Raw genomic sequence first — 17358 nt, 5'->3', positions numbered from 1 at the left:
AGCTGCTGTGCATGAAATAGGTAACAATAACTACAAACAGCTATGTGAAAATCTTTAAATACATTAAATAATTTCCTTACAAATATTTAATTTCAATTTGTTGTTGATAAATAGATATAAGAAGATTTGTTATGAGTGTCAATGAGACAACTCTCTGTCCAAGTCACAATTTGTAAAAGTAAACCATTATCGGTCAAGGTAGATCCTTTTCATATATTACAAGGTATATACATTTTACTTTTAAGGTAACAGTTAATTAAAGTGTTCTAGCAAGAATTTTGAAATGGCAGAGTACCTGACTGAAAAGGACACACTAGCAAGTAAGCCTTTGCTGTTCGACTTCACTTTTTTCATTTTTTAAAAGTCAAATGATATATGAAAAGGAGTAGGTTCAGTAAGACCCCTTTTTGGCCCCAAAATATGGCAGTTTTACAAAATTGTTAAAATGTAATCTTTTAGCTATTTATTGGAAAGTAGAATGCTTCTGCTACATAAATATGATCTGTTTTTTACAATACAATGCACATATATCGTGTACTAGCATCATTAAGTCATGCTAAATTACTGAAATCTTCACAATTTAAGCATTTAAGAAAATTTACACGGTTTCTGTCTTAAATGAAAGTGGCCGCATTCGTGTTCATTCATAATATTGAAATGTAAGTTGTATTTGATGATAATGCATATCATGTATAAAAGGTTGAGGATGAACACGGATGCGGCCACTTTCATTTTTGACAAAAACCATCTGAAAAGTGAAATTTTTTTGCATATTTGATAGATTTTTAATACTTAAGCTTCAATCGGAGCGTTTTTAATGAATAATTCAGTTAAAACCTTTCACATAAACTAAATGAATCAATTGAAATAGACACTTGAGTGTTTAAAAAGTGTCCAAAATCTTTCGTTAGATGAACCTGAAATTTGAGGCCAAAATCGGTCCTTACCGGACCTAGTCCTTTGTTGATAGAAGATATGAAAATAATGTTTTATACTTTCTTTTTCATATCTATAGTTTTCTTATAGGCCATTAATATAGGATTCATTCGACCAAATTACAAATCTTCAAATGCTGAGAGATGACATAAAAACAAAAATACTGGCTTAAAAATGATCATCAAGTTGATGATCCCTGTTTGGTAAATTGCTAATAAATATGGGTTAACTGGGTAATTAATGACATGTATCATATTTCAGTAAAAATTGTCAAGGTGAAAATGTATTAAATGTGTAAATGTATGAATGTACATATTTTACTATTATTGAATAGTTTCTATTGGTATTCAATAACAAACATGCAGATATAGTAAATTGATGTTGTAGATTGAGTTAACCATGAAACGCAAAAGTGCAATTAAATAGTTTAATGTGAGAAAATATAATAACAAGTTAATATCGATATTGTATACAAGTTTATACAAATTTAAGGATTAGATGTATAACAGTCAAAAACTGGGGGTCTGCACACATTCCGAAATCAATGTGAATCAACTGACACAAACATGTTGATTGCATACTTGTGCAGACTTATAACAGGCAAAACATGTTAAATATCACACTAACATTCATATCCTTTGGCACATTGGTGTAGAACAGGTCATGACTATTAATTTACAATGTAAAACCTCACAAAGATTATAGTGAACATGAATACTACAAACTAACATTGATGCTGAGTTCACACGTAATTCGAATTCGATTCGCATTAACTAATTCGAATTAGTTTAATTCGCATTCGAAACGTTTAACGTCCTAACGTCAATTCTAATTCGAATTGGAATGCGCGTTAAATTTGCTTTACTGTTCTTACAACGTTAACTTTTAATTCGGATTAAAAAAAACGTATTTCCAATGCGAAGTAGTTAATTCGAATTAGCCAATTCGAATCAATTCAAATTAAAAAAAAAGAGTGTGTGAACGCGATTACCGAATTCGATTCGAATTCGATTTGAATTAAAGGTACGTGTGAACGAGGCATGAGTAAGTATTAAATAATAATTTAATGTATGCTTTACTTTTTGTCTCCAAATCTCCAGAATCTAGAAATATTGATATGTAAAAAAACTATATATCATAAATTCAGATACTTCCACAAGGTTTTTTAATAATACAACTATTTGAGTTTTGCAATAATAAGAACTGGCATTTTGATATCAAATACATGTATTTATAAGAAGCTTTTCCTCAATTCAAAAGAATTCAACTTGCTTTATTGTACTTTCTTCAAAAATCCCCAAAATTAATACACTCAATAATGTCTGAATTTACAGTTACAAAAAAGAAATCACTAAAATTCAACATTTTTTTTTTAATTCTCGATTTACAACTTCACTTCATTTAACTAACTAAAAACGAGTTTTGCATGTGATAGGTCCTCAAGAATTATATGACCTCATCAATAGTTGAGTAATTTTGACATTTGTCTGATAATGATTGGTCCTCAAATATACTATGACCTCATGGGAATTGAATAACCCTTACATGTCTGATAGTGATTGGTCCTCCAAAATACTATGACCTCATAGGAAATTGAATAACCCTGACATGCCTGATAGTAATTGGTCCTCAAAAATACTATGACCTCATGGGAAATTGATTAACCCTGACATGTCTGATAGTGACTGGTCCTCCAAAATACTATGACCTTATAGGATATTAAATAACCCTGACATGCCTGATAGTAATTGGTCCCCAAAAATACTATAACCTCATGGGAAATTGAATAACCCTGACATGCCTGATAGTGATTGGTTATCAAAAATGTTAAGACCTCACTGGAAGTTGAATAACCCTGACATGTCTGATAAAGATCTGTTCTTATAACTTTTGACAGAGACAATTGCAGTACTTTCTGTTCCACTACTTGTTTACAAATTTATTTCCTCAAGCTTTCCCCAACTAGGTCCTGCCTTAACTTTAACTGGCAGACGGACAGACAGCTTCATGGCATTTTCCATCTCACTTTGTATAATCTGTGCCACAGGTATCATATCATCTTGACAGACCTCGTAAATCAGTTCATCATGTAGCTGTAGGACAAGGTAGCCAGCAGATAATTTCATTGTTGTGGATTTACTTCTGCTTCTAACATTGCGTCTTTCTACAAAAAATAATAATGAGTAGCTGTAAATTCAGAAATGTTTGCATGTATGTATAGTTGAAATTGTTGAAAAAGGACAAAAATGCAAGATTGATCATTATGATTTCTGTAAAGGCTACATACAAAAATGCTATCATGAGTTATGAGTTTTTTTATTTTGAGATTCCAATTCCATCAAAATTTTTTGCAGTAATGAAAACATTACAAAAATTTCTAACTATACAGTAGGAGAAAACAATAGTTTATATTTTCACTGCTAATTTTTCTACATTTCAAAGCTATATTGTCTAAAGTATGAAGATTTCCAGACTGACCACTTCAAAAGTGTATTTAACAAGAATGTGTCTCAAGTACACGGATGCCTCACTCGCACTATCATTTTCTATATTCAGTGGACCGTGAAATTGGTGTAAAAACTGTAATTTGGCATTAAAATTAGAAAGATCATATCATAGGAAACATGTGTACTAAGTTTCAAGTTGATTGGACTTCAACTTCATCAAAAACTACCTTGACCAAAAACTTTAACCTGAAGAGGGACAAACAAACAGATGGACAAACGGACGGACGGACGAACAAACGGACGAATGGATCCACAGACCAGAAAACATAATGCCCCTCTGCTATCGTAGGTGGGGCATAAAAATTTGTCTGTTTGCTAGAACATTTACAACATAAACTGTTATCACAGAATTATGTCTTGCCTTTTTGTAATTTTGATTATGCAAATGTTGAAATCAAAATAGCAATACTTAACATCTTACACAATTAAGTTATGCAAATATTCAAAGTCAATGAACCATGCCTGAGTTACATGGCTAAACAATCTCCATGTAAATGAGATGTGCCAATACTAATACAACTGCATACCAAATACCACTGACGTTATTATAAGTCGTTCCCAAACCTAAATACAAACATTAACTTCTAAACTATGTGAAAGTTTCAAAGTCAATGAACCATGAAGAGGGAAGTGGGGCTATATAATCTCCATGGAAACGATACTTGCAAATGACATTAAATTTGCATACCAAATAACACTGACTTATCATTAGCAGTTCATGTTAAACAGATCTAATCACAAACTAGTATGTGAAAACTAAGATAAGTTTCAAAGTCATTAGACTGTGACTGAGGGGCAAGGCCAAATATTCTCCATGTAAATGAGATGTGCCAATACTAATACAACTGCATACCAAATACCACTGACGTTATTATAAGTCGTTCCCAAACCTAAATACAAACATTAACTTCTAAACTATGTGAAAGTTTCAAAGTCAATGAACCATGAAGAGGGAAGTGGGGCTATATAATCTCCATGGAAACGATACTTGCAAATGACATTAAATTTGCATACCAAATAACACTGACTTATCATTAGCAGTTCATGTTAAACAGATCTAATCACAAACTAGTATGTGAAAACTAAGATAAGTTTCAAAGTCATTAGACTGTGACTGAGGGGCAAGGCCAAATATTCTCCATGAAAATGAGATGTGCCAATGCTTATACAACTGCATACCAAATATCATTGCCCTACCACTTGTGGTTCCCCATAAACTGACCTAATCACAAACTAATGCATGTATATAAGCAAAAGTTTAAAAGTCAATGGACCATGACTGAGGGGGCAGGTTCAAATAATCGCCATGGAAATGAGATGTGCCAATGCTTATACAACTGCATACCAAATATGACTGACCTACCACTTGTGGTTCACCATAAACTAGACCTTATAACAAACTAATACATTGTTGATCCAGTCACCGCCGACGCCGGAAACAGCATACCTATGTCTCGGTCTTTGACTCCGCCACAATAAAAGAAAACACATAAAATCAGTATGGGCATAGCAAAAAAAAACACACCAAAAAGCAAAGGGTTAGGGCTTCATATCAAAGTCACTATCAGACAGTGAATGACAATTTCTTACCAATAAACTTATGTGAATGAGTATATGCTGATTGTGGGAAGACCTCCTTTAATTTCACATCTATACAATTCATGGCTGTTTTGACCAAGTCAGCTGCTGATCCTTGTACTGTAGTATTAACTGCCTGCCGCTCTGCCTGAAAAAGATAAGCAAATATTTGTCTATAAAAGACTTGACTTTTCCAAAGTTCCCTCTGTATCTCTATATAGCAACCAATTTCATAACTTTAGCAGGTAAAACAAATAAGCGAATATGAATTGTCGGGAATATGTCGAACTCAGATCTTCCTTTATATAAATACATTAGAATAATTACAGGAAACAGTGGAAAAAAAAAATCATCTGCTAGAATGGGTAACCTGAAAAAGTATCTGCAAAAATAAGTTGGTCTACATTATGTCCCTTACAGGTGCATATTCATTATAACATGATTTTTTTAACATGGTAATTTTTCTAACAAGACCAGTTTTCATCTGTCAAAAGATAACTTTAAAGGGAGATAACTATTTTTAAAGTTTATCTCATAGGTGCAAAATACATGTCCATAAAAAATGGTAAAAACTATATTTCAAATACTTTATATGTTTAAGTTTAATATTTGTTGACCTATATTTGTCTAGGGGGTTCAACGTTATCTGTCATCAAGGACAAGAACATTTTGATGTGATATAACTATAAAATGTAAATATCAATACTCTTCTGACATACACTGACATATTGGGTTTAATTATTTTACTTGTTACTTCACAAGGAAACAATTGATATACTGTGGATTCATGATTATTCATGAGACACTAATTTGCATCAATTTTGGGGTGTAAGGGAACTACTTATTTATATATTCAACAAAGTATATTTTCCATAGGTGTGTATGCAGGCCTCAGAATCTTATATCAATAAAAATATAATTTTTACCTCAAACCACAAAAATTGGTATCCATGAAAATAAATGAATCTGTTTATATAAGAGATAATTACATGAGCTCTGGAATATGGTTGAGTAGAAGTAATGGATGGTAAATATCGTCTTCTGCCAGTCATGGTTTGTACATAGCCTTTATCTCTACAGAATTCTACTGTTGTTCTCAAATATTTCCTCATGCCTGTAAAATAGAACAGTATGTTGTCGTTGAAATATTGGAGTATTTTTTTATATTTGGCATTAACATAAATTCACTTTCCAAACCTTTTAACAATATTCCCTTTTGTTAGAAGGGGAAAGTTAAATGTAAAGTATTTCATGAAAGATCTGAAAATTTTAAAAGTTAATTTAAATAAATCAAAAATCATGCATTTTAGAAATCCCTCTGTGATAAGATCAGATTTTGTTTTTAATATAAATGGTGTAGTCATTGATTATATTTCTAGCTATCAATATTTAGGTTTAGTATTAAATGAATTTTTAGATTATAAAGTTATGGCAAAGGCAGTTGCAAAGTCAGCAATTCGGGCATTAGGCCTTCTTATAGTAAAATGTAAAGCACATGGTGGCTTTCAACACAATATTTTCACCAAATTGTTTGACACATTAGTTTGGTCAGTCATCCATTACGGCTCAGCTATTTGGGGTACAAGTGAGTTCTCCTGCATCTCAGCAGTTCAGAACCAAGCCATGAGATTTTATATGGGAGTTGGAAAGTATACCCCCAATGATGCTGTTTCGGGTGACATGGGTTGGAAGCCTCCATATGCTAAACAGTGGTCTAACATTTTAAGACACTGGGCAAATATAATTCATCAGTTAGAAGTTAATATTTTTGATAAATTATAAAACTGAATGGAGTACAAGGCTTGAATCTTATGGTCAAGGTAATAAGTTGAGAACTTATAAATTGTTTAAATTTTCATACTCTACTGAACAACATTTGTTGCAAAATATACTTATTCGATATGGCAGTGCATAGGCAAAATTTAGATGTGGAGTATCACCTTTAAAAATTGAAACTGGTCGTTACGAAAGATTAGATTTACATAAAAGTTTATGTTTCAATTGTGATGATATAGAAGATGAAAAACATGTACTATTAACATGTCCATTAGGCCAACTAAAATTAATTAGTAGATTTTCATCCAAATTTTTGAAAAAAATGGGGCGGGTGGGAGGATTTTATTTTTTAAATTTTATTTCATATGAAACCTTCTTGTCACGTGTTATTCATATATGCAAGTGTAATAATAAGCTTATATCATGTAAATACATGCATAAGGTATTGTGTATGATTTTTCAAATGCTTAATATAAAAAAGAAGATGAGGTATGATTGCCAATGAGACAACTGTCCACAAAAGACCAAAATGACACTGACATTAACAACTATAGGTCACTGTACAGCCTTCAACAATGAGCAAAGCCCATACCGCATAGTCAGCTTTAAAAGACCCCGATATGACAATGTAAAACAATTCAAAAGAGAAAACTAACGGCCTTATTTATGATCCTGATAACAAAAAGACACTAGGAACAGATCTGAGAGTACTCGCAGTTATCTGACAGCTAGTTCAAAGCCATCAACAACTAATAAAAAAAATCATGCATCTAAGACTAAACTATCAATCCGTACACATCCAACATTAAAATACATTAAACACATATCTCTGATTGGCCACCACTGTTCTAAATGTAATTGCCGCTTTAGAAACCTATTGTATAGTAAACAGCAGAAACATGGAGAAATGCTCTCTTCAGTTGGACTACCCACACCAACTTTATTTTGCTTTCTAAGCAATCGTTTGTTGTCCTAATAAAATGAAGCAAATGCATTGGTATGCAACACAAGTATTATAAGTACAGAATAAAATGAAAACTCACAGTGTTGAAAAAATAAGATTGGTCCTTTTAAATATGCAAGATGCGAATATAATTACAATGTAGAACATAAAGTTGTTTAATGACTATTGTGGGTATTGGGACAGAGGATGTTTGCTGTTTGTCTACAAAAATCGAAAGGCATGACTAAATCTAAATCTAAGGGCTTGCTATAAATTAATAAATTAAAAATGCGTATGTTTGTCGACTTTCTGAACTCAATATACGGTCACCAATCTAACAAGTTTATGTTTGTGTCAATTCCTTTATTTCAGTCATGATTTTTGTACCAATGTATTCCACGATTCTTACGCTTTTGGGTTTCATTCACAGTCCAAATTTCTTGACACAAAGTTATTGTATAAATAAAATAATCCAAGGACAATGTGTTCTAATCACAAACATTTGTGACATACGGCGATTTGCATTCTTGGACACAGCATATTACTCGTAACCCTAATATTTCATGCCTTTCTCGTAATCAATCTCTATTCTCGGTAAATGATGTTGTCATCATAGATCAGCAGAATATATCGACTTAATAATTTAGTAAGAATACTCTAAGAAATACGAAAACCGAAATTTGAAACAGGAAATTTTGATTGAAACGAAATTAATGAAGGTTACCGGTAACGGAAACGAAAAAAATCCGGAAATCGTAATTTTTTCAAAAATAAAAAAAATCGGGGCGGGAAGATTTCAGAGGGGCGGGCGGGGATGAAAATCTATCAATTAATTTTAATTGGCCTTATATGAAGATTTAAGGCAGTCTTTATTTATTGATATAATTCAACATGATAATATGTTTTTAACTTTGTCAGATGATGAAAAATTTATATTTTTGTTCAGAAATGAAAATGTTTGTAGTTCTGTTGCCAAAACCTGCCATAATATTTTATTGTAAAGAAATAGTATCTTATACTGTTAAAAATCATTGTTATTTTTATTTTGTGCATGTATCAGGTTTTATCCTTGAATGTGCATGGTGATATTGCACTTTTATGTTTGGTGTAAATAACAAAACTATGTTTTAATTCTGTTGTTTTATAATTGTATATAACAGTCTCTCATAGTTCTTTTAAGAATGGCACATGCATTCTAAATTTTTATATTGTGTACTTGATATTATATTGTGTTTATACTTGTATGTATGTGGTGAGACTTTAATAAACTATTGAATCTTGAATCTTATTTACCTAATGCACATCTATTTTATTTGTATTCTAGAAAGTTTCATGATGGCTAAGGGTTGAATTCTGAGAAAGAAAATTTAAATAGATACAGGAACCCTACTTTTACTACACCTACCCATACATCAACTGCTTATCAATTACCAAACTATCATTAGGATTTGCACTAAATTGTATGCAACCACGACAAAAATTAGTACAGTGAAAACAAATAATCTTATATTATCTACCATATATATAAGGTGTGAAATGCATCCATTTTCAAACAAAATCAACTACAAATTTTCAGATCTTTCATGAAATACTTTACATTTAACTTTCCCCTTCTAACAAAAGGGAATATTGTTAAAAGGTTTTGGAAAGTGAATTTATGTAAATGCCAAATATCAAAGAGATCTGGCAAAACCTATGTATATAAAACTTGAAATGAATAAAGGTTAAGGGTAAATAATAAATATCCTTACTGAAGTCTTCTCTATGTGTGAAATTACCTTTAGGGTGGTTTCTCCTGGTTCAAAATTTCAAGCTTTTTAAAAGATTGTTATAAACTGGTAGTATATATAACATATGGAAAATTAAAAGGCAGAAAAAAATAAAAGGTCTGTGTTCATGTTTTTCAGATATAATCAGTTGAAAATATAGCATAAATCATTTGTTTCTATTTTTTGTAATACATTTAACATTGGCAACTTTTCTTTTCAAATTTATTAAAGGTTGATGAGATTTCATAAAAATTCAAAAATGTCTTTTTAAACTAGATCTAATAAAAACTATGAAAACAAAAAATGACTTCAGCTGGCAAATTTTATTGGCACTTGATGGATAAAACTAGACTATACATTGACCTTTGAACCATGAAAATGAGGTCAAGGTCAGATGAACCATGCCAGGCAGGCATGTACAGCTAACAATTCTTCCATACAACAAATAAAGTGGACCTATAACTATTGCTTATAGTTTAAGAAAAACAGACCAAAACACGAAAATTAATTATAACCACTGAACCATGAAAATGAGGTGAAGGTCAAATAAAACTTCCACGACTGACATATAGATCATAAAATATGTCCATACACAAATAAAGTTGACCTATTGCGTATAGTATTAGAAAAAAAGACCACAACTCAAAAATTTAACTTTAACCACTGAACCATGAAAAGGAGGTCAAGGTCAGATGACAACTGCCAGCTAGACATGTACACCTTACAATCATTCTATACACCAAATATAGTAGACCTATTGCATACAGTATAAGAAAAACATACCAAAACACAAAAACTTAACTATAACCACTGAACCATGAACATGAGGTCAAGGTCAGATGACACCTGCCAGTTTGACATGTACACCTTACAGTCCTTCCATACACCAATTATGGTAAACCTATTGCTTATAGTATCTGAGATATGGACTTGACCACCAAAACTTAACCTTGTTCACTGATCCATGAAATGAGGTCGAGGTCAAGTGAAAACTGTCTGACCGGCATGAGGACCTTGCAAGGTACGCACATATCAAATATAGTTATCTTATTACTTATAACGAGAGAGAATTTAACATTACAAAAAATCTTAACTTTTTTTTCAAGTAGTCACTGAACCATGAAAATAAGGTCAAGGACATTGGACATGTGACTGACAGAAACTTCGTAACATGAGGCATCCATATACAAAGCATGAAGCATCCAGGTCTTCCATCTTCTAAAATATAAAGCTTTAAAGAAGTTAGGTAACACCACCACCGCCGCTGTAGCCGCCGCCGGATCACTTTCCCTATGTCGAGCTTTCTGCGACAAAAGTGGCAGGCTCGACAAAAACAAAAGTAGCAAACATCCTTAAAATAGATATATGTCCATGTGTAAATTTTCATTTTTTTTATTTTTAGGTTAAATGGCAATACTGACTTGGGTATTTGGCTTTAAATGTTTCTATAAATACAGCAGCATCATTTTCATCCACTTCTAACTGTTGACCCAGAGCTTTTGCACCAATCCCATAAATCATACCATAACACACCTGTAATAGCACAATAAACTTCATAAAAAGCACAAAACAATTGAAATATGCAGATATTCAAAACTAGCCTTAAATTACTGATACAGTGTAACCTGTTTTATCTGACACACTGGGTTACTGATACAGTGTAACCTGTGTTATCCGACACACTGGGTTACTGATACAGTGTAATCTGTGTTATCCGACACACTGGGTTACTGATACAGTGTAACCCGTGTTATCCGACACACTGGGTTACTGATACAGTGTAACCCGTGTTATCCGACACACTGGGTTACTGATACAGTGTAACCTGTGTTATCCGACACACTGGGTTACTGATACAGTGTAACCTGTGTTATCTGACACACTGGGGGACCAGAAAAATTGTCCAATTTAGTAGGTGTAGGAATACTCAGGTTTTTTCTGCAAGGATAGGCATATTTTTAGACCAGAAAAAGGTGTTTTCCAAGCAGGATATTGGAATACTCAGGTATCAGATATTAGGCAGATTACACTATATTCATCCTTTGTGTACACATGCAACAGTTTTGTGTGTGGAATCATGTGTTTGTTTTGCACTTGTGTATTTGATTGATTGATTTCCTAACCATTTGATTGATTGATTGCCTTACCATTTGATTGATTGATTGTTGTTTGCTTACATCTCTAGGTTAATTTTATGTATTTTCAGAATGAAAACAATTTATACAAATTAAAACACACTAGTTTATTAGTGTAAGCTAACAGTGACATTGAAGAGGCTGAATTTGAATTTTAAAATAAATGGAGAATGTGTCAATTGGACACAGATGCAGATGGTGCACCCTGATAGCATAAAAGTTAATAAAGGGTATAATAGTAACTTGAGAAAGGTAAAAGTGACCCCTTCCAAATAGGATCTTGATCTGTATTTTGAGGTAATAAGCCTTGTGTTTCATAACATTTGGTTAAGGCAAATAAAATAAGAGAACAGAAAATAATTTTCGGACACACATATAATGACACGGTGGCATTTAAAGTTGAAACCAGTAAGTAGCCTGTCACTTTTGTCTTATAATTTTTAATTTTCTGGAAAAGTATTTGATGTTTTTAAGGTTAAGCTTCAAATATAGTATGGCATTTATAAAAATTCTTTCGTTATTTAAATTCTTTTGACTATATAGAAGACTTGACCAATACAATTTTACAATTATTACAGTTTTGCTCCTTGATATATTTACCTACTGAAAAAGGAAGCAAGAAAAAGTCAAGACAAACTTGAAAGAAATGCAGATATCTATCAGAAAGATTTCCAAAATAGATCTTAATCTGAATCAGTTCTAATTTCCATGCACTTATATTTCAAAAGTTACCTGTTTAGCCTGTTGTCTTTCTACAGCTGTAACCTCCTCCGGAGAAATCCCTTTCCATTGAGCTGTTATAAGTTTGAACACATCCCCATCTTCATTTAATATCCTGATCAACTTCTGGTCTTTAGACAAGTGTGCTATCATCCTCAATTCTAACTGAGAATAATCAGCTGCTACCAAAATACCACCTGTTAACAAAGAACAAAAATAATTTAGGCTTAACACAAAGGTTTGTGTGTTACTGTATATTCATTTATTTTCGTGGGTAGCAATTTTCATTGATTGGGGGAAAACTTGCATTTTCAAGGATATTTGACTTTGTGGTTTACCAAAGTCTGCATACAATCTTAAAGAAAATTTGAAATTTGTTGAACATTTAAATTCGTGGTTCACTGGTATCCCTGAAATCCATGAAAAATTGTTATTCCATGAATAATATTGAATCCATGAAAAATTGTTATCCCATGAATAATAGTGAATCCACAGTAATTGTTTCTTCTTAGGAATAGTATGATAGGATAGCATGTAGGTAGAAATTTATTTTCTCTGTGTTTTTTTTCACACTTAAAATATTGGGAGGTGTAAAAATTTTAATATAAAAAAGAACTTAAAAACTTCAATATTAGGTTATTTCTAGAATAAACAAAATATATGTCCATAGTAAACTATTCCCAGCTCACCTTATCAAAATGTAGAGCAGGTGTATTATTTTGGGGATATATAACACTTATGTAAGTATTATATGTTCAAGTTTGTGTATTTTTGTTTATTAATAATTTAGTATTTACTTCAACACATTTTGCATATATCAAGTGTTCTATTCTATAAATTTTGTCTTTTTATTTCATTCATTTTTACAACAACACAATTTTGCTAATATTTCATTTTTGTTTTTAATTTTTAAAGAGTAAATTTTACTATATATTAAAAAACAAGAGTGCACACGCTGAAATGTCTCGCCTTCTATACTAATCATTGATATTATGTTGATAGTCCTAAGTATAAAGCTTAGTTTTATTACAACTGTCTCATAAACTTAACATTAACCAAGATAACTAAACAAAGACCAATGAACCTTGAAAATGAGGTCAAGGTCAGATGAACCATGCCAGGCAGACATGTACAGCTAACAATGCTTCTATACAACATATATAGTTGACCTATTACTTATAGTTTAAGAAAAATAGACCAAAACACAAAAACTTAACACTGTGCAATGAACCGTGAAAATGAGGTCACGGTCAAATAAAACCTGCGGGACTGACATAAAGATCATAAAATATTTCCATACACCAAATATAGATGACCTATGGCATATAGTATTAGAGAAAAAGACCAAAACTCAAAAACTTAACTTTGACCACTGAACCATGAAAATGAGGTCAAGGTCACACGACATCTGCCCGCTAGATAGGTACACCTTACAATCATTCCATACAACAAATATAGTAGACCTATTGCATATAGTATGAGAAAAACAGACCAAAACACAAAAATTTAACTCTAACCACTGAACCATGAAAATGAGGTCAAGGTCAGATGACACCTGCCAGTTGGACATGTACACCTTACAGTCCTTCCATACACCGAATATACTAGCCTTATTGCTTGTAGTATCTAAGATATGGACTTGACCACCAAAACTTAACCTTGTTTACTGATCCATGAAATGAGGTCGAGGTCAAGTGAAAACTGTCTGACAGACATGAGGACCTTTCAAGGTACGCACATATCAAATATAGTTATCCTATTACTTATAATAAGAGAGAATTCAACATTACAAAAAATCTGAACTTTTTTTTTAAATGGTCACTGAACCATGAAAATGAGGTCAAGGACATTAGACATGTGACTGACGGAAACTTCGTAACATGAGACATCTATATACAAAGTGTGAAGCATCCAGGTCTTCCACTTTCTAAAATATAAAGCTTTTAAGAAGTTAGCTTACACCGCCGCCGCCGCCGCCGCCGTAGCCGCCGCCGCCGGATCACTATCCCTATGTCGAGCTTTCTGCAACAAAAGTTGTAGGCTCGACAAAAATTATGACAACACCTATTGTATTTTGTTTGTAGTCATATGTTGAATATATATCTATCAAATGTTGGCATAGGTTGAACACACCTATGCAAGACTCTAGTGTTGTCATTGTCAATGACTATTTATAATCTTTCTTATTAGGTTCTTTTCAGAATTTGTACTTCTAATAGAACAATGTTATATGATGTGCAAATTCATAAGAAGCCAAGGATTCTCAGTTCGTTTAATAACAGCTTTTAATGACCTGCATTTTTATGCCCCATTTATGGGCATTATGTTTTCTGGTCTGTGGGTCCGTTCGTCTGTTCGTTCGTTCGTAAGTTCGTCCCGCTTCAGGTTAAAGTTTTTGGTCAAGGTAGTTTTTGATGAAGTTGAAGTCCAATCAACTTGAAACTTAGTACACATGTTCCTTATGATATGATCTTTCTAATTTTAATGCCAAATAGAGATTGTTCCCCCTTATTTACAGTCCATTGAACATAGAATATGATATTGTGGATGGGGCATCTGTGTACTATGGACACATTCTTGTTTTTTACTGCAAAACATAAAAGATACATCTTTCATATTTCTTGTTTTCTCTGTCTGTTTATTCAATTTATTATAATAATTTTAAGTACCTTTAAATGGGACAAAAGCATGTCTCATGCTGACAGAATATGAACTACTTCTGTTTACATTTTCAACTCTTGCTGTTGATTTTGAAGCACTCTTCATCTGATTTAGTTTTCCTTTTATTTTTCTCCCTGTAGGGGGTCCCTTTTCTGGTGTAGGACTCTCTCCTATAACATCTACAAGATAAATTATGATTATCACTGAATAATTAGTTCGGTAAAGTATGTGATACCATGAATAATCACTTCAACTAAAAATGATTTATTTAAAAAACTTAAAAAGGTCAGGAAAAAATTCATTAAATCTAATCGGTTCTTTTTACACATCATAACATAATTTATTTCTAACAAAAGGAACCAATTGCATATTGTGTATATTTAAAGCTATTCTTTTCTGGATCATGTGTTGGGGTTTTTTTTCCCGAGGAGTTTGGTGTGGACTTTTTTGTTGATTTTTCTGATAATTTTGTAAGGTATTACTGGAAGTTGCCCGCACATTGTGATACAATTGGCTAAGTGATGAAACAAAGATTTAAATTTTGTGGGCAGTACATCAACTGAGCAAGCGCAAAAGCGTATAACACTTGGATGGATAAAGGTCTACGAAAGTTTATTTTCTCAAAACTGTGGAAAAAGATTGTTTTAAAGACAAATTTAGGAAGTACAAAACAATACATTTATACGTCATATTACAAAGATTTCTGACTATGTATCATTTCAGAGGAGATACAGCTCTATGAAATCGGTTTCTTTCTTTAGAAGTATAGATACTATAAGTTAAACTATTAATCCCCCTTCGGAGTCTAGAAAAGCAAGACAATAAAAATTTAAAAGGATGTTAATGTTATTTAATCTTACCTGGTAAATTAATTTCAAAATCTTTGGGAATGTTCTGTAAATTAGGTTCTGTCATACTGACTCGGCCTGTAGCTGTGTGAAATTGAGTCTCACAAAATATACGATACATATCTGCTCGTGTGTTGTGAACTTTAACCTTCTGTAACTGAAAAACAACCTTTGTCAAAGCACTGCTTATTCTTCTCCATTCCAGAATGACACTGGGCAGTGGATGAAGGGGCTTTAACTTTTCTAGAACTTCCTTTGAAGTACTAAGTGTACCTCTACCACGACCTTTCCTTTGACCTACTGCTCTTTTGTTTCCACGTAATTGACCTACATTTGATGGGTCACCATCAGGTGGCAGTTGCAATTCTATAAACAAAACCTAAAATAAAGACTGGATTTATAAACATATTTTATTAACTAGCATAATAAAGTATTCCAATAGAACATATCAATGATAATATTGTCCAATGCATAAATATTTTTTACCTGGCTAAATTTGGTGATGTAACATTTTACAAAGTCTACCTGAATTATTTTGCAAAGAATTTACTCAATTGGTGCTATGGGCTATCTTAAACTTGCACTGAAGCGAGAGTTTGTTTGTCCTTGTTGAAGGCCTCACTGGGACTTTGAGAATTCCTGAACGAAAACAGCAATAAAAGCACATTTTGTGCATGTACTGACTTTGTGTCATGAATGTCCTGACACTCTAAGTCATTAGTAAGAGACAAAGTTTGTCATTAAATGACAGAATATCACTGGTTTATAATGGCTGCATGTTTCAGCAAATAATAACAAGAATGTGTCCTCAGTACACGAATGCCCCACTCACACTATCATTTTCTATGTTCAGTGGACCGTGAAATTGGGGTAAAATCTCTAATTTGGCTTTAAAATGAGAAAGATCATATCATAGGGAACATGTGTACCAAGTTTGAAGTCGATTGAACTTCAACTTCATCAAAAACTACCTTGACCAAAAACTTTAACCTGAAGCGGGACAGGCGGACGAACGAACGAACGGACGGACGAACGAACGAACGAACGAACGAACGAATGGACGCACAGACCAGAAAACATAATGCCCCTCTACTATCGTAGGTGGGGCATAAAAATGACTGCCATGAAAGTGTACAAATGTATAGAAACTGGCAAAAAACAGAATTTAACATAAAATCAAGCATGGGAGATAACTCCATCAGATTCATTATTATTTGATCTTCTTATTCTTATAACCTACATTTTTTCAGGTCAATTTTAAATTGTATAATTGTATATGTTACCTGAGCTATATCATCAGTAGCAGTTAATGAGAATGGATGTCCAGCAAGTTGATATGCCTGGTCTTCTAATGATGATAATCTAGCTAACATAATGTTCATCTGACTTTCACACTCATTTTCACTGTACCCTGAAAAACACCAAACTTTTTTAAATATAAGGAGAAACAGTATTTATCTAATTCCTTCAGTATTTCTGCTATAG

The 17358-nt window shown here is 32.6% G+C and overlaps 1 protein-coding gene across 2 annotated transcripts in view; it reads right to left on the bottom strand.

Moving 5' to 3' along the window:
* Positions 1-2659: 2659 nt before the first annotated feature.
* LOC139491108 (DNA polymerase theta-like) overlaps positions 2660-17358 on the bottom strand; it is a 44637-nt gene continuing 29938 nt past the window's right edge. For both annotated transcript variants that reach the window (XM_071278477.1, XM_071278478.1), the window contains exons 20-27: positions 17157-17284; positions 15886-16252; positions 15034-15204; positions 12377-12561; positions 10931-11042; positions 6011-6135; positions 5034-5169; positions 2660-3100 (exon numbers count right to left, since the gene is read on the bottom strand). In XM_071278477.1, the coding sequence (XP_071134578.1) occupies positions 2868-3100; positions 5034-5169; positions 6011-6135; positions 10931-11042; positions 12377-12561; positions 15034-15204; positions 15886-16252; positions 17157-17284 (1457 nt within the window). In that variant the 3' untranslated portion in view covers positions 2660-2867. The remainder of the gene's footprint in view (positions 3101-5033; positions 5170-6010; positions 6136-10930; positions 11043-12376; positions 12562-15033; positions 15205-15885; positions 16253-17156; positions 17285-17358) is intronic.

Source organism: Mytilus edulis, chromosome 10 (assembly GCF_963676685.1).
Source record: "Mytilus edulis chromosome 10, xbMytEdul2.2, whole genome shotgun sequence".
Lineage (NCBI taxonomy): Eukaryota > Metazoa > Mollusca > Bivalvia > Mytilida > Mytilidae > Mytilus > Mytilus edulis.
The sequence above is the reverse complement of the archived record's forward strand: the minus strand, read 5'-3'. Positions and strand labels throughout refer to the sequence as shown.